Raw genomic sequence first — 26946 nt, 5'->3', positions numbered from 1 at the left:
AGACAAAGAGCTAAACATTCACAGCTTTTCCGATTTACAAAATGTGAGGATTTTATGCTTTTTGTGATCTTATTAAAGAAAACTGAACATGTTTGGGTTTTGGAGTGTTGCTTAGAGAAAACAAGACATTTCAAGATGTTATTTTGAACTCTGGTTACTTGTGATTGGCATTTTGACTATTTTCTGATATCTTACAGACAAAAAAATGAATTGATTTCATACCAAAATAACACGTTAATCAATAACAAAAATAATTGTTCATTTAATCTTATTCATTTGAATGTTATTAACCATACAGTAATATATATATATTGTGTACACATACACATACATGCACACACACACACACACACACACACACACCCACACACACCTTAAGTACTCTCGGTGTTGGCAGTGCACGAGACTCTCTCCGACTCAGTGCTCGCTCAGCCTCAGATGGCCCAATGGGCTCGGCTGCTCCCTTACAGATGTAGCCACTACAGTTCCTCTCGAGGACAGTACGCAGCCCATCAAACACAACAGTGCTGGTGGTGCACCCCATTCCTCCAGGTCCAAACAGACATCAGTCAGGAGAGCCTGCCAGTGACCCAGTTTCCTTGATCATCCCCTGCTCCTGCCTGGTCCATGATATAACGCCGACCTGCAAATCCACTGCTTCTGACCCGGGGAGAGAACACTGGAGTCCAGGCAAAAAGGATCCAGAGAGGAGGACGACTGGTGAATGTGAGTTCATGCACACGCAGAGAGGAGGCTCACTGTAATTCCTAGCTGCCCCATTCTGTGCTTGTAGGAATACCTCAGTCAGCAGACGAGGTACAGTGAGTGAGGGAGAGAGTGAGTGAGCGAGCAGAGAACGAGGGATGGGGGGGATGAAGGATGCTGTGTGAGCTCTGCTGCAGCTTCAACCAATGCTGAGCTTCTGTCTCGCTTACCAAGTCAGTGGCTCGTTCTCCTCTCAGCCACTATGTGCATTTTTAAATTCCTTCCTATCTTCATTCTTTTCATTTCCACATTTGCATAAAGTAGATTTGACATGAAATGAATTAATCCCTTTAATTTCCACTCCACAAAATGAGACACCTTTTGGGGGCCAGATGAACAATTGTGGAGTAAATGGGTTACATCAAATGCAGTCTTATATCCAGGGGGAGAGTCTGATTCCATGGTCAGGCAAACAGCAATATGGCTGAATGCTCATCTAGTTCAGTTGAGAAACCAGGGCCAATGGCAGAACTAGTGGATGAATCACATTGACTAGATGACAAGTAAGCCTATGCTGCAATAAAAAGCAAAAACATGAATAGAATCTGTTAGGGCAACAATGGGGAAGAGTACTTTAAATATGTCAGGGAACAATTGAAATAATCCAAAAAGGTATCACATATTTACTGAATAAAAAGAAATCGGGAGGAAAACCAGTGACCTGACTCAAGCCTCAGTAAAATCCATGTTTACAAAACATACCAAGGACATGGGAGGATTTAAACCTTTCAGGCCAAGACATCAAATAGGGAGTTTTTTCTCTATAAAAGATTAGCTGCTGCTTGATCACAGGCTGGCCGTTCTGCCAAGTACACAGTGGGAGTGGAACGACAAAATTTGATCATATGCAGGCTTTTGAAATGCCAGGGAATGATTCATCCGCTAGCATGGCCTTTGATTAAAATGTCTAAGGACTGCGATCAGGGAGAGGAAAGATAAAAGCAGGAAAGCAGTAAATGTGTTGTAAAGGCAGCTGGAAAAAATCACTTTCCTGTCCCTGCAGCTTGCCTTTCCGCAGGACATTGTTCCTACATCTTCAAAGACACTCACTTTCAATTTAACGTGGTCCTTATTACAAAACAAGTGTGCAAGTCGCACACATATAAAATCCCATAAGACCTCAATGGGAACTGTCAGAAAAAAAAAATCCTACTTGCCATAGTGGCACGTCCATGCTATAGCTACTAACATACAGTAAGTCCCACAGGCAGCAGCTGTGTTATTTAAGAAGAAGAAGAAGAAGAATCAACTTTTATTGGCAGTATATATAGATTTTTACATACACACATACTGAATTTTACTACTGCATTTATCCCATCCTTGAACACACACATGCAACACCCGGCAAATTACATGCAGTGAAACACACACAGGAGCAGTGGGCAGCATCAAGCGCCCGGGGAGCATATTGGGGGGTTAAGTGCCTTGCTCAAGGGCACATCAGCTGGCTAATGAAGGGGGGGGGGCATTTTTTATCACATTAATCACTCCACTACACCCAAATTTTTACTGCCCGTCCGGTGGGGGAATCGAACCAGTGACCCTCCGATCACAAGCCGCTTCTCCAACCTCTAGGCCACAGCTGCCCCCGTTATTACTGTTTATTTATTACTGTTAATTCACAAACAAACAACAAAAACATGTGGGCATCTATATCTAGGCACATACTGTATCTACCAATACATCAGTACGCAGAAGCACACACATGTGCACAGCTGGAGGAAGTGAAGTGCTCCCTTACATCATGATGGTGCACTAAGCCATAAACGCTTGCACGCATTCCTGCCTGCTGCTGTGTTAATATTTCAGTGGTGCTTGACACACTGAACTACATTTGAGTGTAAGATGACATGAGCGGCGAAGGAAAGCTGCTGAGGCCGTAGATGAAGGGATTCAGTAAGACAGCGAAGATAGAGAGAGAGAGGAAGAGAGACAAAGGAAGAGAGTCTGTACTGGATGGAGGGAGGGACAAGACTTTGAGTAAGCCCATCGATCTGTTAGGAAACACAGCTCCTCTTTGGTTTATCCGCTTTCTCTCACCTCAGATGCAGTCTCCATTCCCCTGTCGCCAAAAAGAGAGATTTTAGGCTAACTACAAGGAATAACAAGAAGCAATCTAGTGTAAGACTGGTAAAACTGCAACGTCATAAGTTCTCTTTTTGAGGCTACGAAGATGCAACACGGATTTTCTTTAACTTCCTGTTTTTTTGGACACTGAATGCAGATTACACTTTTGCCGAAAGTCTCTGTGAGCCAAAATGTCTACACTACACTTAGTTTGAATAAATTGGATTGCTAACCAGCGGTCAATTATCACTGCCAGTTTTTTGCAAAGTGGGTACCAATTTAAGTGGAAGTGAGACAAAATGGACACTGATGGATGACTACAAGGGGACATCCTTTAAAGAGTCACAGCTGGTGATCATAAATCTTTTGCCCTGAGGACACGGACTCTTCTCGTGCATGTAAGGGCACGTCTCCAACAATGTAATGAGGCTGTGACAATACTGCTGCCAAGGTACTGTGGGGGACTTCCAAAACTTGGAGAGAAATTATACAACAGTAATAAAAATAATAAAACTTGTCATAAACCAGGTTGCCGAATTTAGCCTTCACTTGATAGAGACAGTAGAGCTACAGCACGAGCAGTGACAGAGAGAAGGGAGAGAGACTGAGTGCTATGAGAGGTCTGGAATAAAACATGACTTTCATCTGGTATGCAAAATAGATAGAAGTTAAAGCTGGCAAATAATAAGCTTATGTTGTACATACTTTCCAGGAAACACAACCCAAACTAGACTAGGCGGTCAAGCGGGCAATTCTGACTAACACGACAACAAGTTGTAATTCAAAACTTTGAGCTGTAAACTAAATTATAACAGCTGTTTTTTTGCATTGTGACCAGAACCATATTTGTGACCATATTTTACTGCTTTATCTACTTTTATCATCTAATCAGAAAGGTGGGAGGCTAGTAAAAAGAAAACATTTTTAATTAGAGAAAAAAAAATTAGTCAGAAAAACTTTCAGACATTCCACATTTCTTGTTACTCTGCTAAGAGAAAAAGGGACACGATGCCAACAGAAAGTCTGATGAGATGATCCCTATGTGTTTGTACTATGTTCTGCAACAGACTTACCTGTACAGTATAATCTACTGATGATAAATTATTAAGGTCACGCAAAGGATTGCTGAGTCATTAGGTGTAGTGGAGTTTCTCTCTAGTGCCCTTGTGTCAAACAACACTGTCTGCTGCAAGCCTCGTCACAACAAATGTTACAAGGAAAGTAAAAACATCATATGCCTTACAAATAGTTTCATTTCTGCAGTTGACTGTGACACCCACTTTCTTCAGTTAACAAATGGAGCGGTTCTCCGGCCTCCAGCAGTACACAGTTGGACTGCGTCAGCCATATTAAGTCTTGAGTAGGAGCAGGGCAGGGCTACAGTGAGAATGGTAGGGGCACAGCATGGGACTATCTGTGGATGTTCAAGTGTGAACATCCTCAGTGGGATGTGGAAGCTCTGCTGCACAGCTCTGCTCCAATCTGCAGAAGCTGCAGAGGAGATAAGAGCCGGTCTGAGATTCTGCAGGGTGTGTGTGTGTGTGTGTGTGTAGCTGCACGGATTACTGCTGCTGTTGTTACAACGATGCTTCACTCTCTCGCAGAAGGCTACACTTCGGTGCATAATGCAAAGTATTTGTATTAGAATAATTGTTGTTATTATCCATTAATCTGGCAATTATTCTCTCAACTGATTAATGGTTTTAGTCTAAAAAAATAAACTTAGAAAAAAGTGAAAGGACCCGAGGTGACATAGCATGTCACATACATACAAGATTTAGTTTATAATGAAAAGCAGTCGATCCTCACATTAGAGACGATGGGACCTGAGAATATTTAGCAGGTTTTGCTTGATAAATGACTCACAAGATCATCCATTCTGAAAACAGTTGCTGGTTAATGGTTAAAATGTAGCTGTCAGTCTGTGTGGGTAGAAGGGCAAACTCACACTGCCTGGTTTGAGTTCGGTTCTCAGTAGCCTCTTGAGCAAACTAACTACGCAACTGTTTCTCTTCTTCCCCTGGTGTCACTGGCAACAACCTGCTGCATAGGGACACTCTCATCGACCTGCAGTAACCCCCAAATAACATCACTTGTACTAATACTGCAATCTCAAGCTGTTAGCAGAAAGTGGTGGGGGAGAGCCGAAGTAGCAACATCAAAGTCAGTGCATGTGGACAGAGAAGGGTCAACTCGAGTTTCACCTTCCAGACTAAGGAGTGGACAGTCCCACACACAACAAAGACAGAAACGTGCCTGTGTGGCTCAGGGGAGCAGATAGGAGTTCAGGAGGAGTTGGCATCTCATCTGAGGGGCCTCTCTAGGATGAAGGTCAAGTCCGCAACTGGCCATGTTTCCATGCCCAGGGTCTGCTGTGGGGCTCTGCAGGGAGGAGTATGTGTGTTTTGTGTGTGTGTGTGTGTGTGTTCGTCCAGAGAGAGGCCACAATGTGGTGGACTGCAGTGACATCACTCACATATCCAGCAGTACAGCACAGATAAAACAGACCGGCTCCCAGCTGGAATTCCCTGGGGAGAAAGGAAGTGGCTGTTTCCTGCTGATCTGTGTGTGTGAACCCTGTCAAAACAAAGCTGCCTCTCGCTGCCCACCATCCTTCAAACTCAATCAAAACTCCTGGACACGAGAGATTTTTGTAGATATTTTGTCAGAGCGCATGAGGACCTCTTCTAAAAATAAAGAGGTTAAATTTTATTGAAGGTGCACAAAGCCAAGAGCTCTAACCACTGAGCGATTTTTAAAAATGCATAAGTAATTGTTAAATACTCAGCAAAAATCTGAATCAGTTTCCAAAGGGTTTTTGTTTGGGAGCAGAGTTATGTGGCTGCTGCTTTACCGTTATACACGTGGGTGGGCTACAAAGATAGGTCTGGAATTTCAGTAAGCCAAATGCCTCACATATTAGATGGCAAGTTTACATTACCACCCTGAAATACCTGACACATGACACAACGGACAGCAGCGTGGACTTGTTTCACATCAGACATTTTGACTTGTTTTAACACGGGTGAAACTAACGAGTGAGCCAAGCATGGTCAATACCAGGAGGCTGGGGCTGTGAACGAGGTCTGCCACATGAACCACTTCAAGAAAATAGATGCAGTTCATAAGAATACTACGCACATGGATTCAACTTTAGACTCTCTTTGACCTGGGGTTGACACCAGGTTATCCTGTCCCTCTTAAAATGGTACAAACCAAATACAACAGGCCACATCCTCTTCCTTTTACTTGGTATTTTGGGTTGGTTTATTTATCCCAGTAGAAGAAAACGGCCCATTTTCCTGAGGGGTACCACTTCCTTTTCTTTGTAGCGGGGCCACCAGGCGCAGCACAACTATATGTTGCAAAGAGACACAGGAACAAATTAAATATATTAACACACACACACGTCATGCACACTGTGTGCTCTTTTGGATCTGCAGTAAAGTAACTGCAGTGATGTCAGTTTATCATCAATAAATTCTACTAACCAAGCAGTGTCTTTCCACATCCAGCAAAGATAGTCTGGAGCTGTGCCAAGCCCCTGGGGGCCTGCAGTCACCCCCTTACCCCTGCCAACAGTGTTCTGGCTTCAGTATACACAGCACAGAGTAATCTTTTGCTTACTCAAGCTATCAGTGCATAACAAAACTGATCAAATTCCATATCTAATAAATAAAATGCAGTTGCCATGAGTTCAGGTTTGTTTTTCTTAGGATACTGAATGACAAATTGCTGCACAGCAGAGATGGAAACAACAATTGCAGGAGAAATTTCAGCTGCTCTTCAGCTGAAGGCAGAAAGTAACCGATCATATGGGCTGTTCACCCACAAGTCTGCACACACACATAGACCCACATACACACAAGGAGCAGTGACAGGCTCTCCTCCGAGGTGGAAGGTACAAACACTGTGTATGAATGCTCTTACTGCCACCTACAGGCACAAAATGATACTACACTGAAAAACAGTTTTTACAACATTTATTCTATGAAGCAAGCAAGCCTATTCTTTTACTATTGTTATTAAAATGTATATCATCATAAGATATAACCACTGAATTATAGCAAAGTGAGGATTGCAGTGATGGTCTTGTTCCAGTGATGACCCTACCAGTGTGTGCTATTTTACTCTATAGAAACAGAAGGCAACACTTTCCTCCCAGCACTCAGACTGACTATTGGTATAATGCAGCCATTGTTTGCCACATGTGTGTCATTTCCAGCAGCTCAGTGAGAAAACAATCATTCCCTACACTAAACTCGCCATACAGGAAGAAGAGGTGACTGTACACAAAGTAGACTGTCTGGGAATAGAGAGAATTACAAGAAGCACTAAAACCACATTCAGATGAACCAACAGAGACAAAATTGCTTCCTCTCATGGCCAGCACGGGCTTAGTGATAACATTGTGATTCAAAGAATGACAAGTGAACTTCCGGGTGTAAGGTTTTGCATTGAGTAGGAAGAAAAAAGCTACCTCGATGACAAGCTGTCATTACTTGTTGTGGTATGTGATTTGGTCTAAGCAGCCCTGGACAGGTCAGCAGCCAGAGCACAGGTATGAAGGAGTTTTTGTGAGGAATGCTGTCATCATGGTCAGGCTCTGACACGCAGCATGGAAGCAGAGAGCTGAGAGATCCTTTAACAAGCCCACACTGGCCTGACGTGAGGCCATCGCAAGGCGAAACAGCTACACTCCGTCAGTCAAGTGCAGCTCCAGCATAGTTTTAAAGTCTGTAACTAAACTGCTCACTTACAGCACTCAGTGTGTTTTCCTCTGTGGGCATGCATAGATCAGTCTTGTAATGAAACGTTTCTCACAGTAACTTGACAAATTTGTGCCTTAGCAAACACAAAATTCTGTGTCAGTTAAGTGATTAATTTACAAGTGAAGCATATTTTGGTGAGAGCACACATTACCATCAATTCTCAGCATGTTGCTGATGATTTCATGCTGTGCAGTAAGAAATATAAGAGCATTTAAAACCACTGATACATTAATTGTACTTACGTTAAATCCATATACTGGTAATTGTAGGCTTCAGTTGATATAATAAATTACCCAACAAAGTTTTCATCCGTCATTAACAGCAAGAACACACGTTATGTCATGTTAATAAAACAAACAGAGAAATCAGCAGTTAACCATTAAACCAGGTGTACTGCTTTCTCTTAGGAGCAGCTAATGGATGATTTCCTGTGACAGTGACAGTGAACGTACAAAGATTTACTGAAATACCCCTCCAATGAAAGCCTGTTAGACTGAGCAGATTAAATAACAGCATCCTTACTTTCAACATAGCAACTGCCACACAAGAGCATGACACTGTATGCATGAATAGTAGAAGGTGTCGGGTGAGGAAAGAGAGGGAGAATAGTAGGAAGTTGTCTTCTAGGCCACTCTGGGAGGGAGCTGTCTGATGTAGTGAGAGGGGGGGTTAATCTTTATAGCCTCTAAACTGCAAAACAGCATGAGACAGGATTTAATGTGAAAGTGGAGCCAAACACAAACAGGATGAGACATAAGAAGAGAACAATATAACAGACATACATAAGTAATTAAAGCAGAGGGGAAAACGCAAAGAGAATAACACACAAGACAATCAAAACTTTTTTTCTGCATTATGAGTGACTTGAAGATGCTGTGTGGCTGTGTGGAGAAGGGGTGGGGATAATGGGAAGGGGTCGGGTGGTGGGGGGGCTTTAAGGATCAGCTAATCTCAGCTGGCTCTTTGTTTGTAATCAGTGGAAATCCTCTTGAGCCTGGTTCAATGAGTGCTGCTGACAATCAAGGGAAACCGAGGATATGGGAGGAGATGAATGCATGTCCATGCACCTGCACCGCTGAAGTGGCAGCATTGGATTTAACAGTAATACTGCACCACATACCTCCCTGTGGAGGCCACGAACTGCTACAAGAAGCCATCAACCATAATGGTGTTGGCACAAACTCCAAAGGAAAAGAGCTTATGTGCATTGTGCAGATAGAGGAAAATGTTTTGCAATTCAAAAAGCATCAGCCTTGGATGTAGATTTGGGCAATGTGACGAAATATTCTGTGCACATACACTAATACAATATAAACTCTAGTGATATGATCTATGAATCAATATGATTTGACTTTGGGGGATTAGACGAAAACAGACATTCCCATCTAGTTAAGAACTGCTTCTCAATTATCTTAAAGACATATGAATATTGCAAGACAGATCTTTTACAGATTTTATTTTCTATCTTCTGGTACTATTGGATGTCATTCAAATACCTGGAATGACAACTGATTACCACACAAACATGCTAAAAAAGTGACTTGAAATCCTGATGTTTAAAACTCATTTGCATGCTTTGACTTCATTAGTATGAAAATTAATCTGTGGTAATCAGTGCTTTAACAGCTGTATTATTGTTATTTTTGATCGCAAGGTTGACTATTAACTGGCTTAGGAAATCCAGGAATGGCACGCCACCTTTTTCCTGTTGTAGACACAGTTAGTTGGCACTAACCACGAAGTGCTGTGACACCCCCCCACTCTCAGAAGCCCCCACCCTTCCTGAGAGAGGAAACACATGTTACAGGATACATCCCTGTTTGGGAATAGCTGGGAGAGTCAATATTGAACTGCATAATTTGTCCCATGTCCACTTTTTAGGTTAGGAACAGCAGAGCCCCCTCAGTCCCTCATGCAGTAACACATAAAGTGCAGCAGAACCCTCTCATGACAAAGAAATCTCATTATTTGCTGCTGAGCCTGTCTCTGTTGTTGCCGTTTTGTGAGATTTAACCTGCCTCGCAGATCACGTTAATACCACAATGAGTAGTGTGGCTGCTATAGCAACTAAGATGGATTTGAATGGATCTGACATTTTTGAGTCTTGAGTAAGTGACTAAACAAAAGTGCTACTCAAGAAATGGAAAAACAGATAATAGTTGCAAAATGGGAATAAATCAGAAAGTATCAATCTAAGTCCAAAACATATAATAGTCCTTTTGTTAGTCATGTGAGACTTAAGAGTGAAACATTTAGGACACAATGGAGAGGGAACTTCACACATGACAAGAACAACCTGCTGTCATATTTTGACAGAAGTCATCCTGGCTGATGAGAGCGGTACAGCTGATTCAACACACCTCTACGTGAGTGGGGGATGCTGTCACTGGCCTTTAAATACTGAGTGGAGACGCTAAAAGGAGATTCAGTCGAATCAGGGATACTGAGCTGTTTATTTGCATGGCAGTGTGTACAGTGAAGAACAGAGATGTGATACTGCATGTTTATAATGCTCAGCCCCATGCAGGGTGTCTGCTTTTAGGCACATCGTACAACATAATGTAACTTGTGACCTAATGTGAACAGTGGACTGTCCAAGCAGGGTCCACGATCACTTTATTCCCCTCCATCACTGACAAGAGTGATTTAGAGCAGGCCTTCAGGCACACAGCCACATCGCTGCTCCTCCATAAACACTACGCAGCTAACTTTATTTATCCATCCTCCAGGCAAGGGACACTGCCCCTGCACAGTGCATGTTCAGTAAAACCCTGCCTCCTGATGCTACTGCAAATCCCTGAAAAACAAACAAGGAGTAAACAAAAACAAAGCCTCAAGGAGAGCTCTGTCTCTACTGTGTGCACAAGCTTTGACAGAAAAAGCAAAGACCGATTACCAGGCTTGTATGCTTTCCTACTATGTAAGACTTTCCTCCCTCTTATTTATTTCATTCTAGTATAACAGCAGCTGAAAGATTTTTTATAATAAAAAACCTCGTTGAATTTGTCACTTTAAAACAGAACTCGTTTGTTTATTGTGGGCAGCGAGTGCACAATGAACTTGTTTCAGCTTTCAAAGAAAAAAAAGCTCAGTGCTTCATGTAAATTTTTCTTGAATGGCCAACTACAGCGACTCATCAAGATTCCTTTCACATCAGATAGCTTGTCTAAACATCTAGCATCTCACAGGATGTCTTCAAAAACAATGGTACAGTACATTTACTCAAGTACTGAGGCACTTTACTTGAATAACAACTCATTACTTCTACTTCATTACAGGGAAATATTTGACTGTGACATTTATTTGATGCTAAAAATGACTAGAACCTTTGACTAATCTGTCTCTCCAAGAACAAAGTTAACAAATTTTAATTTTAATAAAAATCCAAAGGTGAGATTCAAATCCTGGCCCAAAACCATGACCCGCCTCCTGTAGGTTGTGCCCCTCCCCCTCCTCTCCTGTCTGGCCTACAGTGCATCAGAGTCAGGAATGCCAGTTATGCAGCTGGCCCGGTGAAAAGTCATTAGAATTTATCGCCTCTGGCTGTGGCAGGTCTCATCCACATGCGGCACAGCGCACAAAGCTGTAAGAGTGAGCACTGACGAGTGCAGCGATCTTTTTGACTCTGTTTAATTAAGCTAACAGCATGCACTGTGGGAAAGAGGGGGAACAGCATAGGTGAAGGGCAAACTTCACAATGAGTGGCCTCAACTTTTATATATTTACCTAGATAAATGATGCATTTACCCGCCTCTGCTTTGGTGCCTTGGGTGCATTCAAATGAGTGGCCTAAACCCTCAGGGAAATCCCGGGTGAATGATAACAACATCAGTAGTAAGTTTCACTTTCATCTCTGTGGTCTGACAGCAATCAGATAGCAGCACAGAGAAGGAATTTTAAGTAGTTTCCCAAGCACTTTGCAGCAACTCCATCCTCAACAGAGACCAAATAAATACTTCACAACATAATCTATCATATTTTCCATGTCTTTCCTCTTCCTCAAGTGATACTTGAATTATAAATGTTAAAGGCCGTTAGGTTTTATCTCACTGCAAGAAACTAGCTTTTGTATCGCCTAACTGTGTGCTAATCCATCCCTCTGTGTTACAGCACATCCGACAACCACTGACCCCGGTGCGATCTGTGCGACAACTGTGAATGGGAGGTCAGTGACCACAACAAGGCAATGTTAGAGTGGCCAGGAGGGAGATACCACGTTCAAAGCAGATTAGCCTACTGCGGAGGGGCTGTTCGCTGACACTAAATCCCAGGAAATGCATCAGTAACACAGAAGAATGAATGACACAAAACAAACAAGTGCAAAAACAGGACAACCAGTACTGTATTTTCTCATACTTAGCCATATTCTAATGTTGACTTGCTTGATGACGGGGTTTCTGTTATAAAACTGTTAATTAAGGAGGAAAACACACACAAGCCAAATATTTAAACAACAAGAGCCTGTTGCTAGCAGCTCTGTGAGGATAAACTATAACACACTGTTGCTCTCAGCTAAATGCTAACATCAGCATGCTTACATGCTCATAATGACTTTGGTACATGTTGACGTTTTGGTCTTTAGGATTCATCATCTGGAGAATGCCTAATCAAATTTTAATAGAATTGCATCTAATAGTTGTTGAGACATTTAAGCCTGGTTGAAAGAGGTGGACTGATGCCAGTAGCATGGCTAAAAATAACACAAGTTTTCAGTAACACAAGATCTTCCATTTATACAGATTATCAAAGTTGAAAAGATTCAAAGTACAGGAGTGTAGCATGCATCAAAGACTCAAGTCGGCTCCACACATGTCAAGTAAAAAAGGAACCCCCCCACTCAGAAGAGACAGCAAATCCTGTAATTGGCAGTGATTCAAAAATGGAGAAAATGCAGTCCATTGGTTGGAAAAATAATGACACGGTTAGGAGTGTTAGCATACAACACACCCTCCAATCTCTTCTGTCATGGTAACAGCTGTGTTCCCACAATTACAAGTTAATGGTCAGTTACAGTGAAGGATGGGAGGGAAACATTACTTTTATAGACAAATCAAGGAGGCTTGGAGAATAAATACACCTCTCAGAAAATAGGCCTGCACAAGGATTTAAAAGGAAATGTGCTAGTCATTAGCCTGCTCTTTCTAGACATTTCCCCATTGGCCAACAGGGATGTGTTGTTCAGTCTCCAGTCAGGAGTGTTGTAGTGCTTTTCAGGGCTTAATCCGATGAACTTAATCTGTAGGCTGGTGCACGTGTGCAGAGCAATTATTTTGCCTTTTGGAGTTTTAGATTTGACCAGTTTCACTCGTGGGCCAATACTCTGGCTGGCCTCTCGCAAAACTAATGAATCAGTGGTGGCAGGCAGGGCAGTATCCACCTACGGTTCATACAGTTTTTCTCTCATTCACTTGCTCCAGCGTGGGCTGTGCCATGTAAAGACCTGTTTGTAGTGGTGCCATTCACATGACTGATAGAAGTAACTTGGTGCTAATGGAGCCATGTAGGCTTGCACTCCCTCACAAGGGAGGCCATACATAACATAGCAAAGAACCAGTACAGAATAAACTCCATCAATGGTTGTTCTCAAGATATTTCTTTCCACATGGAAGAATGACTCTCAGAATTGACTCTGAAACCTGCTCAGTCACTATATACAAAACAAATAGGGAAAGAGAGAAGCCATTATTTCCAAAGGACCAAGCAGTTGCCATGTACCATAGCAGCCCGCATTTATCTGGTTTACACCAGGTTTACGGCCCAAAGTTCAACCTTAGCTTGAATTTTGACCCCAAATATGCTGACCCTCCAAATATTTTCAAGCTTGGCAGAAAATAGGATTCAAGGCGCTTTATTGTCAGATGGAATGAAATTAGTTTCCCTAGTCCTGGTATAAGCCCAAAAACAATAAATATAAAAACTATACTATAACTATACTAAATATACCATACTATAAAATACATGAGAGGATGGGGATTCAAGGTTTTTTCAGTAGTTGTAATTGTATCACACTGAATATTCCACATTCACTCCAACATAGTGTTTAGTTAGTTGCTTCGTAGTATAGCAACATGGTAACAGTAACTGACCTCACTATTCTTGAAGTCTACTTAGACTAGAGATGATAAAATTCCAGCTTCCCCATTCCAATGTAGTTTAAAAAAATGCTGTTTAGCAGGTTAACCACATTCACCATCTTAGTGTAGCGTCTTAGTGATAAGAGAAGGATAATTAGTTGAGGCTGATGACGATCTTAGATTAGTTTAGAGAGTATTACACAAACTGAAATTTGTGAAGAACTGTTAAAGTTATGAGGGTTAGGATCCTGAGGGGACTGTGGATGTCTGTACTAAACTTCATGGCAATTCCTCCAGTAGTTGGTGAGGTATTTCACTCTGGACCAGAATGTTGGACCAATTGACAGACCATTTCCATCCATAGAGCCACAAACTTGAGCATCTTGAAGCAAAGACTCCTTATAGCTGAATATAGAATATCCAAGATATGTTTTGCAGTCTTATGAGCAACAATAGCAATTTCTGTGCCATTCATTTAAGTCTAGTTCTTTATCAAATCATAGATGATGATGCTAGAGTTGTTATCAGTTTACAGAGGAAAGCAAACTGGATTAGACAGATCCTCCACAGCTGCACTTGGGTGTGCGTCCTGCTGACTCAAAAATAGCAACCTTAATAGCCTCGAGGATGGAGGCAAAGCAATATTCCACTTGATTGCTAAGCTGTTGATGATAATGTGCAGCAGTCATGACTCCATTGCAGGATGTATGCTTCAACAGTGAGATGTTAACGGAAGTTTCATTCAGACTGATGTGCTGTGAATGCATGAAGGAGGGATTTAGATTAGTCTTCCATAACAGCGACCACCCAGCAGCTCAATTCTTTCAAGCCATTTTCGAAAGAGAGCATGAAAACTAAACAAACTGTTGGAGTCACAGAGGTAGCATTCCAGTCTTCAAAACAAACATCACCTCCGAAGCAAGAACTGACAGAAGAAATGTTCACAAAAGAGGGGTTTGCCTTCTGAATTATGAATACTGGATTCCTGTTGGTTCCAGGGACTGTATATGTTCTGAGGGTATGAGTGTAAAACAAGTTCCAGAGCGCCATACACTTGCTAAGAGGAAAACACCCACTGGCCAGGCTCTTCAGCAGGCTGCCTCTCTGTTATGGCAACCTCCTCTGCGCTCCAAAACAGCTTTGCTTTATCAGGCAGAACACTCAGACAGAGTGGGCGGTTTAACAGGGAGCCCTGCCTAAAACTTTTGGTCAGACCAAATACAGCCACAGGAAACCTGCTCTTTCTAGAAAAAGACAGGCCTCTGCTCTCCCACAAGAGGTCCATCTTCTTGTGAGGGAGGAAGTCATGGGCACTTCCTGTTCGGGAAGGCAGGATGGAAAGATTTTGTAGACTTAGCTCATGGTGGCATTGAGCTATCTTCTGTTTTGAGAACAAGAACAACTATATGACAACAAGCTGTTCATCTTGCTACCCAGCAATAGCTGCATCAGTGCAATGGAAATGCCAATATAAATGTGCCAGTTACATAACAGCCATGAAATTTGTACATAGATATGGCTCTCTGGGTGCAACAACTGAACCAAAAATCAGTGTGATCCAAATAATACAATAATTTTTGATGAGAAAAGGTAATTGGTTACTTACCCATTCCCAAAATTGAACCAGGAAATTCGTTTAAATGCTACCGTAAACCATGTTGGGAATGTTGTCTCTCAAAATCACTATTTAACACTCACTTTGGCATGTGGTTAAAATATATTCTGGTACAATGAGAAATTTGTAACACAAACAGTGATCAGCTGTCCCAAAGAGATAAGCCAAGTGCAGTTCATGTCTGTGATATTTTATTAGTTTTCATTTGCACTTGAACAAATTCTCTGTGTGTCTGGCCATCAGATCATTTGAGTTGGCTTTTCTACTGCAGCATTTAGTGATGTGAACTAACCTGGGTGCGTCAGGACTGGATTTTAGCTTTTTTAAAACATCTTTATCTCAACCTTCTTGTGCTCAGTTGAGGAATTCACTCAAGCCTCCAACCTCCAACTGCAAGAGAAGAGTGGCAAATCTGGTTTAGATTATAACCATGACTGCCAAAAGTCATGCCCAAACACATGCAGACAAATTTTATAGTGAGTTTGATGGGTGTGTTTTATTCCTCACTATTCCTTCGTTCCACAAGCAATGCATCACTGCTTATATCTGGGTCGTGTGGAGTTTAAATGTTTCCATTCTAGTTACTGTAAATCGCCTTTACACGTTCAGAGCATTAGGACATTTAGAGACAATTGTGCTTGATTATCAAATATATAACAGCTGACAAGTCGCCTTGTGTCACGCATCTTAGGTGCCAAGAGGGGACTGTAGCCAAATTACACTGTCCACCTGTCATCTGTTATGTAGCTTACCTGTCAGTATAATGCAGTGCAATTCAACAGCACCACAAACTACAACTCTCTGAAATGATCAGACAGTTGACTCAAAACTTCTTTAAAACAGTTTCAACTAAAAGTGAACATTATAATCAAACGTGTGAAACAAGTTTGACAAACTGCATGAGGGCTGCTGGTCATTATGTATGACATCATCATGGCTCGTTATTCAGTGTTTGCAATGGCCCATACAAGTTGAAGACAGACTAAGATGTTTAAGCATTTGATATGTTTTGTACCAAACAGTGTCAAAGTTTGGGCTTGTCTAATCCACAGCACAGGAGAGAGAGAGAGAGTCTACTGGGTGCACTGGTTACTAGAGCAGCCTCATGTATTATTGACCAGTTCAGAGAACTCATCTGCGCTCCCATCTCCACCCCCACTGAGTTTGTTCTTGTAGAGCACCATTTACCATCACAGTAACAAAGGCAGCTTATGCACCCTTTTAGTCTGATACCATCAGGCCTTACAGTGACAGACAGACAGACAGACAGAGGAATACAGAGGGAGGTCAAGCTGCTTAGGCCTCACACAGCCCTCTAATCTTCTGACTGGCTCAGTCCTGCAACATATGTGACAGCCACAACATAGAAGTTGATTTCTTGCAACTTGGTACATGTAGGATAAATGATTTGTGGTTGCGAAACATTATCATTATACTAACCCGCCTATTTTGGCTCTACAAGATAAATCTGGAATTGGGTTCGTATCATGACGAATGCACTTGGCATCACTATATGAGAGGACATGAATTTACCTAAATCAAAGCAGGAACATGTTCAAATCTAGAAGTTGAGAAAAAAGCCCCAGTCATACTTAAATAGTGTTTAAACAATGAACAGTGTACACACCCACCTGAGGTATTCCTGAGATTCCCATATCTACGGAAAAGGTAAAAAGAGGCGTGGTCCATTAGATCAAGAGGGCTCACGGAAGTAGAGAGTTTTGTATTTTTATATATAAAGATAAAAAAGAAGCCACAGTTTGTGCAATGACCTCACCAAATGTCACACCGTATCTTTTAGGCACTGCTGCAGAAGCTCATCAGTGGAAACATTTGGCTTGAGCAAACAGGCTGTAAAAATATAGTGTGTTATGTGATGCAGGCGGAAGTATCACAGGTAGGGAAGAGGGAGTAGAGTTTGGTGGAAATGAGGCGATGATATGCATCAAGGGAGGATGAGTGGACTCAGGTTTTTGATAAATAGGACAAAACCACAACATAGTAACTGCTGTACACCTGGCAAAGAGATCATTTAAATTGTCCATCAGTAACCCCAAAAAGCAAAAAGAACCCTAAGAAGTGCAAAGAAGCCTGTTGGAGCAATTTAGCCTGCAAAAGGAACTAAACAGCAACAAGTGTGCTCTGTTGACAGCTGTTAATATTTTTATGCTCTTTTTTGCAGCAAACATGAAACCCCCACTTTCCCCTTCTGGTTGTACAGTGAGACAGTTGTGTGTGTATGTATGTATTGGTCACGGGCAACTAATAGAATCACTCCTGCATAATGACACCCATCTGGTGTACAGCTCCCTCGGGTCAGGCACATATCAGGAACACTGAGGATCTGAGTATGTCACCATTAGGTGGCAGGCAGTTAGGGACTATTGATTTCAATTACACAACTGGCCCCAGCTGCTCTATACACTGTACACACTCACTAAGCATTGTCAACTGCCACTGATTTGTTATATACACATCAGCTGATACATTAATGACATTTACATGCTGGTGAGGGCTGCTGACAGCTGAACCAAACTCTTCACAAGCTCCACAATTTTTTGTTCTAATTCCACGGGAAGCAAAGTTGGAAAGGCAGCGACCTGTGTTGTATGGAACTGCATCACCAGCACGACAAATTCAAAGCTGATGACAGCCATCATGGAGCTAATAGTGTTCTCAGCATGCCAAACGTGTGGAGAAACAGAGGGATGGCTCAGCTGAGGGCTCTGGCCTATTAAAAGTCTTTCTGCTCTCCACTCCAACAATAAACAAAGAGGCTCAGGCCAGTGTGTGCTCAGATTGTTGGGAGAGGAAGAGAGCAGCACAGTGCACTTGACCCTGAGACACAGTTGAGAAACTGCTGTATGACCAGTAGGTATGTATGTACAACACCGTTATGTCATATCCTAAATTAAGCAAAGTCTTTCTGGGTGTTTAAAAGGACAGAATAATTTGCATTTCAAGAACAACAATCAGAATGGGTAACAGTAGTTACAATCCCCTCTTTATGTCCCTGGAACAGATCCCTCTATTCCTACTGTGGTATTTACATGTTTCATGGAGGAATTAATTACAAGTTGCGTGGACAGCCTTCTTATGTACAGTCACATTCTTGGCCCACCAAGAATCCTCAGCAAACCCTTGAATTCAGCACCATTCACTTGGTGCCCACCTTACCAAAGCCAGAACGCTGTTAGTATCATGGAAAGAAAAAGCACCTCTGGACCAGAACCTGTGTAGGAAGTGACTGTTAACAGTTGTCCTTGGAAAGTCACACTGAGTAGTCATTTGAACCTTTAATAATGTACAGCTTACCATTGCCTAAAACCAGGGTTTTAAACTGAAGTGTTAACACATTTTTAGTCACTTTAAAATGTGTCCCTCCTCTTTAAGACTGTGTCCCAGTCTGGTCCCACAATCCAAAAGTTTTTAAACCCACCCCTGCACATGTCCGCCCATAAGTACATCAACAAATGAAATGCCGGATGTTTGCTCATACTAACACAACAACAACAGTCCCGCACAGAGTCTCTACAAGGCAATTCAGTCCTCCTTTAACATGCTGATTTTCCAACATGCATACTTGTATCCATTTCTGCTTTCCTCCCTCAGGCGTCTCGAGCAGTTCACCAGAGTGAGAATGAATAAATAATATGAAGGTGTGGTTGGATGTCTGGGATCCTGACTCAGGATTCCATTTCCCTGACAGAGAGCCTGGACGGTGTCCGTTTCTGTTACCTAGCAACTTCTTCCAGGAAAGCAGGAACAATCAGACGGAGCACCAAACACTCAACACCCTCCGACCCAAACAAAAGGGCCGACTCCTTTTTCCTCCTGAGCTCTGTGGAAAACAGATACTGACGAGGTATGCTGCAGGTCCTCGTCGCCCAGATGTTCCAAAGTGGACGGTCGAATTCAGCATTATGTCACTGTCACTGGACACTTTACATGCGTCTGAGGCATGAAATTGAAGCCACATGCTTTCCCTTGTGAGGAGGTATTATCTCATCTCAGTACATCGTAATGAAACTGATGCCCTCGCTGACACAAAGTACAAAACGCCTTGATCAGGCACTGATTCTTTACACTCTCTCTAGGAAACAAGACACTTAGAACCAATGAAACAAACAAACGGTGATGTGAAGTTTTCCAAGAACAAGTGAACTCACAAAGCAAAGTTAATGTGCTATATAATATTAAGGGGAGTGATATGTTGTGCCACATAGGAAGGAGACCATCTAAAAAACTTTGCAAAATCCCTCCATTCCTCCCTTTAACTCTCTGTCACACCTCCTCATTCTTTCACTCCACCTTCACTTTCTTTCTCACATTTGTAGGTCAGGGCCATACTTATCCACATGCGCTTCCACCCAGCTGATCCAAAGTCAGCTCGCTGAGGATCAACTTGAAGGATTTCAAGAACTTTGGGACAATTTACCAACTTCATAATTGCATTAACTGTGCAAGCAAAATATAGTTAGAAGCCGTTTTACACTGTGCTCAGCATTAAAAAGTCCTCCTGTTTTATTTTTGCAAAATGGCCCTCTCCTTCATCTCTCTCTCTCTGTCACAGACACACACCTTCATTCATTCACTCCAAATCACCCTCCTTCTCCCTTTTGTAGGCTAGGAACACTCAATCATCATTCAATATTACCTGCAGTTTATCACTCAGAAAGCGCACATGTGCTCCCACCCAGCTGATCTCAGATCGGCTGAGTTTTTTTGTTAAAAATGTGCGTAAAAGCAGATCAACAAAGGTTTAAGCAGACATGGTGACAGTGTGGTGATAAGAGGGGGGGGGGGGGGGGGGGGGGTGTTAGGTGTGTACTTACAACCAGCACGGACGTCCTCACCACTTCAGAGACACTTTGCCTGAGTTCAGCCGCCGTACCAGGTTTACCCAGACCCCTCGTGAATCTCCTGGTCTCCGGGTGAGCTGGAGTAGCCATCGTTGCGCACCACTTTGCATCAATGACCGTTCAATCCACAAGTTATATCGGCGAAGTTCAGAGGAAAATCATCACCGGTTTATCCGTTTCTCCGATCCACACTACTGCGCACCACGAGTTTAAAGCAGGGTCATGTTGTGGTGCGGCTGCCGATTGCCTCCCACCTCTCGATCTCGTTTCGCTTTGAAAAGTCAACGCGTGTTGCATTGTTCCGGCGCTCTGCCTTCTCCCATCGGATTTATTGTTGTCATAATAAAGTATCCTCTTGAGAAGTGTATCATTGGTCGTCCAGCAGCAGACAGGAGGTGTATAATCTGTTTGCCTCCTCAGCGCACTCCGCCCCTTACCGGCTTAAAGTCCTGCCCATTCCTGGCTGAGTGCGCGCTGCTGGGCCTGGACTTTGGACAGCAAGCGGTTAATAGCATGAATGGCTAAATGAATATTTTTCCTATTACCACAAATATCACAACTTTGGAAAACATTTTAATCTCACAGCGTTACTATGTTTGTCCCTTGCGGCATCTGAATAAATATACCTTCATTTATTCAATAACTCATAGTAAAGCTCACAGAACGACCAAAATTAACAAAGTGGGCAAATAGTGATCAAGCTGATACATTGACAAAGGATCAGATTAGACCCACTTTTTTTTTTAGACATTCTTTTAATGATATCATAATGTTATATGTTAATGTTTCATGCCGGTACAGGCTCTGAAACCGCTGCTGTCATGAAGAACTAAAAGCAGACTAAGAAGAAATAGAATATAAAAAGCACTAATGGAGAGCACACGCACTCTTTAGAACAAAACAAGGCTTTGAAACATTGCCTTCTATTGCTTGTATTACTACACCCTCATATACTGACACTGTGATTGTGTTTTGACTGAACCAAACGTCTTGATCAATGACGCCATCTGTAGGTCACAGCTGCACACACTAAACATGATCACCCTGCTGAAAAATATCACTGCTGCCTCTCGGGGGAAAAAAAAAGTAACACAAATATAAGTTTGAATAAGTTTTTTTTTTATTGCTTTCATTTCCAAAGAGCTCTCTGTTGTCTGGAAAAACACTGCAATTCAGAGCAGAACTGAGGTTTTCCATTTCATTTCGTTTCACTGCGAAACCCTGTCAAATGCATATTTCCACTCACTTAGACCCATAAAAAGATCTAGTATCTGTATACAGGAGGCAGCACAGTCCTGTGAGGGCATCGGCGCTTGGAACTGAAAGTTTCTGTTTTGTCGCACACATATATTTTTTTTTTTTTTAAAGCTTTCAATTACACTCATTTTCATAATACAGTGATTATGAACATGTCTCACATTTCCTCATACAAATGAAGGGGAACTTTAGCTAATATATATATATATATATATATATATATATATATATATATATATAAAAGCAAAGTTGTGTGAGACATACAACAAAAATCAGCAAATATAGTTGAAGTAAAACCAGTCTGTGATGGCAGCTACTCCGGCTGCACTGTGGGCTTATGTTAATAATACAACAAAATAAGTTCACCACCTTTTTCTTTTTTCTTTGTCTTCTTCTTTTCTTTTTTTTTTTTTGAACAAGAACACATTGTGCTGGGCCAGGTGTCAACAGAGCATTGATCATTAAAGGGTGGCCTGTTTTACATGTCTTCAGAAGTCATGGTTTGCAGTATAGGAGACACTCCTCATCCCCCGTGTAACAAAACAACATTAAAAAGTCCAGGACATTGATATAAACCAGTTTGGCACTGAAGTTGCATGACATTTTCAAAGCAGCAGTTTTCAATAAAATGAAAAAGTAGACAAAAACGTTATGACAATGCAGTGATCATTTAACCATCTAAGAAAGAATGCTGGGTATTTATATATATATGTGTTCCTGCAGTAAAAACAACCAATGACAAAATGTATAACCAGAAAGATAGGAAGTGGTTCAGACCATTAGAAAACAGTATAAAATGACATCCTTAAAAAGAGGTTTCAGAGTTGAGAGTAAAAATGCCAAAAAATGCAGTCTCTGATGCAGTCTAAACCAGCGGACATGTCACCATTAAAGCATTAAAAAGCACCAAATGTGCATGGACACATGTACAAATGTCCCAGATATGTGTAGAAAAGAAAAGCAGAGAGTCCGGGGGGGAGGAGGGGGGGCGGGATGGGCAGATGCCACCCGAGGGAGACAGCGTGTGGGACCAGTTAGCGACTCAGTGAGGATGGGACTCTTTGTGGTTGAGGACACGAGCACCACTGGAGGGGACTGTGGCACTGCGGATGACCTCCATCCACCTGCAGGCAGAGAAAGGCTTTTTAATCAATCCTCTGACACGCACAAGCACAACATCACTGCAAATCCATTTATCAAACGTCCATCTGTACCTCTCAAAAGTGTATTCGCTCTCTGATCGGAAATAGTAGATGTGGGACTTGAAATGCAGTTTGAAGACGTAGTCCTTGTGAATGTTTTCAGACTCTGAGGGGATCGTGACTGAGTAACCCAGCAGAGGAAGGCTGGCCAGTGGATAATCATCCTGAAGAAAGAAAAAAAAAGAAAAAGAAAATTTATCTTGGTCGATAAATAATTACAAAAACAATCAAACTGATATTTTTCAAAATGGAAGAAGACCATGGACCATAAGCCGCTGTGGACTGACATCCTCTTCCTAGCGACAAAATCACAATGTGAAACCACAAAATACAACTAAAAGTCATGCAATTCAAATTATACTTTAAATACTAGAGAAGTGTTATCAGCGAACTTCAAGCATTAAAACTGAAAGTAGGTATCCTTTAAAGCTGACCCCTGTGATAAATTGTCAGATCCACAAGACTGATACATCAACGTGTAACATATATTTTCCAGTTGTGGATACTTATTGAGGAGTTTGTTTTTAAGAACAAGTAATTTATTTTGGGCCTCATACATACTTCAGTTTTAGAGCCTAATTTAATAAATATTGGTTCTTGTTATGTAGTTTTCTTTACAACCCCTGTGGCTCTCTGTCTAAGTGTAAAGAAATGGTTCTGTATTAATCATACGCAGTAAAAAGACAGCCAACAAAAATATTCTGGAGCAACAAGTGGGATGAAAAAGCACATGGGAAAGCCTGTTAAACTGTATTATGACACACAGATTTGACATTCTACACAGACATGTGAAGCTTTTAATCCCAGAGGAGGGTAAACACCGCGGGCCGGGCTGCGATGTGTCCACTGGACAAACAGAGACGAGAGCGAACGTCCATCACCTGGTGAGACTTATAGAAGAACAGGCTGAAGTTGGTGAAGACCACCCAAAGCTTCTGCCAGCCGTTGCTGTTCTTGAACTTCCTCAGTAAGTTTCCTGAGAGCTGGTTCTACAAAGAGAGAGAAAAAAACCCAAGTCTGAAATCTAAAACTTTACGAGTTCACGCACATTACAAGATCAAAGGGTGCACACTTCGATTAGGTTTGTGACTAACGTGGAAGAAAGATTCACGAATTAAAGGACAAGTCTCCTGATAGTCTAGATTTTTCTGATGGTCAACCAATACCCACGAAAAGGCCAAAACCAGCAGTGAACTAAAGATTTTTTTGTGCATTCCTGTCCGCTATACACCTCCGCTGATGTCAGAAAACCTCCTCCTCGTGTTCCTTTAATAAACAAATGTGTATTAATCCGCAAATAAAAAAAAAACAGTCCCCCACAAATACAGTTTAGTCCTGTTTCAGAAACATTTGATACATTCTACAGGACCCAGCAAGAAAATTATTTAGCCTTTTATAATAATTAAATTGTAAATTTGTGACCTGATTGTTAAGATTTAAATCTTCAGTGAGAACAAATGAGCTGGAGTCTGAGCGGCACAGAGCATCGAGACATGGACCGACACGCTGTTGGTTTTGGTCGTTTCAGGGAATCTGTTGGCACACAACTAAAATACACAATATAGCCACAGTCAAAGCCTTATCCATTTAACTTCTGTGAGTAGTTTCTACTTCCTTATAAAATATAAATCTACTGTTCCTAAGCATCTCGTAACAGTTTAAAAATGAATTAATTACAAAACAGGATTGAGCTGATAGATAGTTTTTGGCTATTCCACATTATGTTTATTGATAATAATGCTTCTGCTGAGAATTTCATTTGGTTTATGTAGAGCCAATCAGTGTGTGTCACTAATCTGCACAGCATGAGGCACCACAGAAACTTTGTTGTTTTTTTTTTGTTGTTGTTTTTACAAAAAACTTTTTGTTTTTCTTCCGATGGTGCACTTTAAGCAAACACATACACAGGGCCTCTCCTGTCTGCCTGGCTTCTTTACCTCTAGACTCCTGCAGGATTCACTAAAGGAGAGGCTCTGAACACGGTACCAGCAGATAACAGACAGAGGCACTGGTCCCTGGCCACTGGGGGGCCCCACCAGGGGGGCCTTATTCCCCCTGACTGGACTAGGGTCCTCTACCACGGAGAAACGTACAGAAGCGTGGGGAAAAGAGAAAGGGAGAGACAGAGACAGAGAGAGAAAAAACAGACAGGGAGGGGAAAGACAGAAACACAGAGACTGAGTAGGTGAAACACAGGCATGCAGTGGCAGGGAAAAACACAAAGGCCGACGGTGTGTCCAGGCAAGGCTGTGAAGAGGACGTTGTTACAGCTACAGAGGAAGAGCAGAACCAGATCAGAGCAGAGCTGTAGAGGATCCTAAAACAGGATCCGTTCTGTCAGTGCGAAATGAGGACGTTTAGCACATCTATGTACTGCTCTCTCTCGCTCTCTCTCGCTCTCTCTTTCTATTAATAGACAATTGGAGATTTCAAGTGCCAGGGGAGGAGAAAAAGAACGAAACCACACAGGAAAGCCAGAGTTTTGAGTTTAGATTAGAACGTCACGCTGGCGACTGTTAGCCAAAAGAGGAAAGGGACAGTATCCTCCCTGTAGCTGCAAATAGAGCAAATAAACAACATACAAAAACTTATGATGAACATTTATCTGATCTTAAAATATAACAAAAGATATTGATGCGAAATCCAGAAATCCCCCTTCTGGTAGCATGACTGTTACCGACTGTAATCGACCTGCTTATTACTACGCCACAGGCTCTGCTGGACTCCTATTGGCTGTAGCCTTTTCCATTACTTTAACTCGGACAAACAAATCTTTGCTGGTTGACATTAAACGCATCTCATCGGCGTGCCAGTGTGGGAATGTCTCCACGGGCTACAGATTTAAAAACTCTGACATACTGTTAAATACAGAAAGATTTGTCTGGTGGCGATGGGCTTCATCAGCATTTAGCCTGAATGTAACAGGCGTTCGTTTGGACGTAAAAGTACCGCACTGCACGTTTAAATGTCGACCGAGCAAATGTTCACCCTCGAGGGCACATAAAACGCTGAGTGCAGATTCCACAGGGCACCTTTAAACATATATTCTCCTACATGTTACGTCTCTATGCGACCAGACGTTGTCGTTCATTGCAAAACAGGTAAGAAAAGAAACAGCATAGTGCTAAAAAAGTTGCTAAAAACAAAGAAAGATGAAACAGCATAGTGAGGCAGCAAATGGTATTAAATGCATTTTTAACCAGACTTTCTATTGTTCTATTTTTTATTATTTCATAATCTATGTATGAAATGAAAAGAACGAGCCTCATTTCAGTTCATTTGCTCACAGTGACAAAAGAACTGTTCTTCAGCACAATAAGAAGACGTTGTGCAGCACAGGAGGATACTGTTCCCACTAAGAGATAACCAAAGTGAATTAGGATACAGCACACACTCAGACACAGAGAAAGAAAACGGTGAGGCAGGAGGGGGAGGGCAGGTCTGAGGCTGAGTGCTGAGGTTTGGCTGGTACCTCCACAGCTATGCTATAGTCCACCATGGACACACTGGTGTTCCTGTGCCAGCACACGTGCACCATGGTGTTACCACGGTGAGGGGCGGGCCTCTCCAGCGAGGTGTGCGACGTCGTTATGTCATCCTCAGACTCCGCCTCCACCGTGGAGTCCTCAGGGCATTCTGGGAAAGTCAGGAGGTTGTTACTGCTAGACAATGAGCAGGGTGATGAGGGGACAAGGGCGCTCAAACACAGACAACGTCAGATCATTCACAAGTCAAATGTAGTCGTTTCTGGGATGTCACTCGGTGGGCTTTTTAATTCAAATGTTAGTGTGTTCTGACAGTCACTGTATATGTTCTGCATATTTTCCACATTTTTCTCAGACAGCACTATAAAATGAAGAATACATTTGATATTCCACTGTATTATGCAGTAACTTACTGTTGTCTGTGAGACTGCTGGTCAGAAGGTCAGATGTAGGCCCGTTGCTGGTTTTTGCCATCTCTATCGCCACCCTTATGTCTTCCATCCACTTCTCCATTTCTGTTAACGAACTAGAATGAAAAACACACAAGTGGATCAGTTGCTCAGCGTGTCCCGTCGTTAGTCACAGCGGGAAGACCTGGTGCTTAGAAATAGTGCAGATAACAAGCATGTCACAAGTTGGAGCCACGCAAATGTTCAGCCAAATTTTCCATAAAAAGCCGCCATCTGCTCCTTCGTGGAAACTGGACGAGCAAAATGTTAGTTTGAAGGCAGGGAAGTGTTTATTTTTTCCTTTTCTGTCAGATTCATTCATGTGTCAATGCTAACAACTGAAGGTAAGGGGCATCCTCCTGCTGTAAATTCTGTTTTTATAAGATCTGATCAATCCA

General features: G+C 42.1%; 2 protein-coding genes across 11 annotated transcripts in view; both read right to left on the bottom strand.

The window, feature by feature from the left end:
* The window catches only part of zmp:0000001200 (dedicator of cytokinesis protein 9), a 72284-nt gene extending 51677 nt beyond the window's left edge, over window positions 1–20607 (bottom strand). For 4 of the 8 annotated variants that reach the window (XM_046403472.1, XM_046403476.1, XM_046403477.1 and 1 more), the window contains exons 1-2: window positions 20129–20264; window positions 374–1279 (exon numbers count right to left, since the gene is read on the bottom strand). In XM_046403472.1, the coding sequence (XP_046259428.1) occupies window positions 374–544 (171 nt within the window). In that variant the 5' untranslated portion in view covers window positions 545–1279; window positions 20129–20264. Of the gene's footprint in view, window positions 1–373; window positions 1280–20128 lie in introns of all 8 variants that reach the window. The other 4 variants (XM_046403474.1, XM_046403479.1, XM_046403481.1 and 1 more) reach the window with 2 other exon arrangements.
* A 646-nt stretch (window positions 20608–21253) lies between these two features.
* The window catches only part of LOC124066744 (FERM, ARHGEF and pleckstrin domain-containing protein 1), a 49125-nt gene continuing 43432 nt past the window's right edge, over window positions 21254–26946 (bottom strand). For all 3 annotated transcript variants that reach the window (XM_046403485.1, XM_046403484.1, XM_046403486.1), the window contains 5 exons: window positions 26513–26625; window positions 26087–26250; window positions 23496–23603; window positions 22627–22778; window positions 21254–22536 (listed from right to left, as the gene is read on the bottom strand). In XM_046403485.1, coding sequence (XP_046259441.1) covers window positions 22455–22536; window positions 22627–22778; window positions 23496–23603; window positions 26087–26250; window positions 26513–26625 — 619 coding nt within the window. In that variant the 3' untranslated portion in view covers window positions 21254–22454. The remainder of the gene's footprint in view (window positions 22537–22626; window positions 22779–23495; window positions 23604–26086; window positions 26251–26512; window positions 26626–26946) is intronic.

This window comes from Scatophagus argus, chromosome 11, assembly GCF_020382885.2.
Source record: "Scatophagus argus isolate fScaArg1 chromosome 11, fScaArg1.pri, whole genome shotgun sequence".
NCBI lineage: Eukaryota > Metazoa > Chordata > Actinopteri > Scatophagidae > Scatophagus > Scatophagus argus.
The sequence above is the reverse complement of the archived record's forward strand: the minus strand, read 5'-3'. Positions and strand labels throughout refer to the sequence as shown.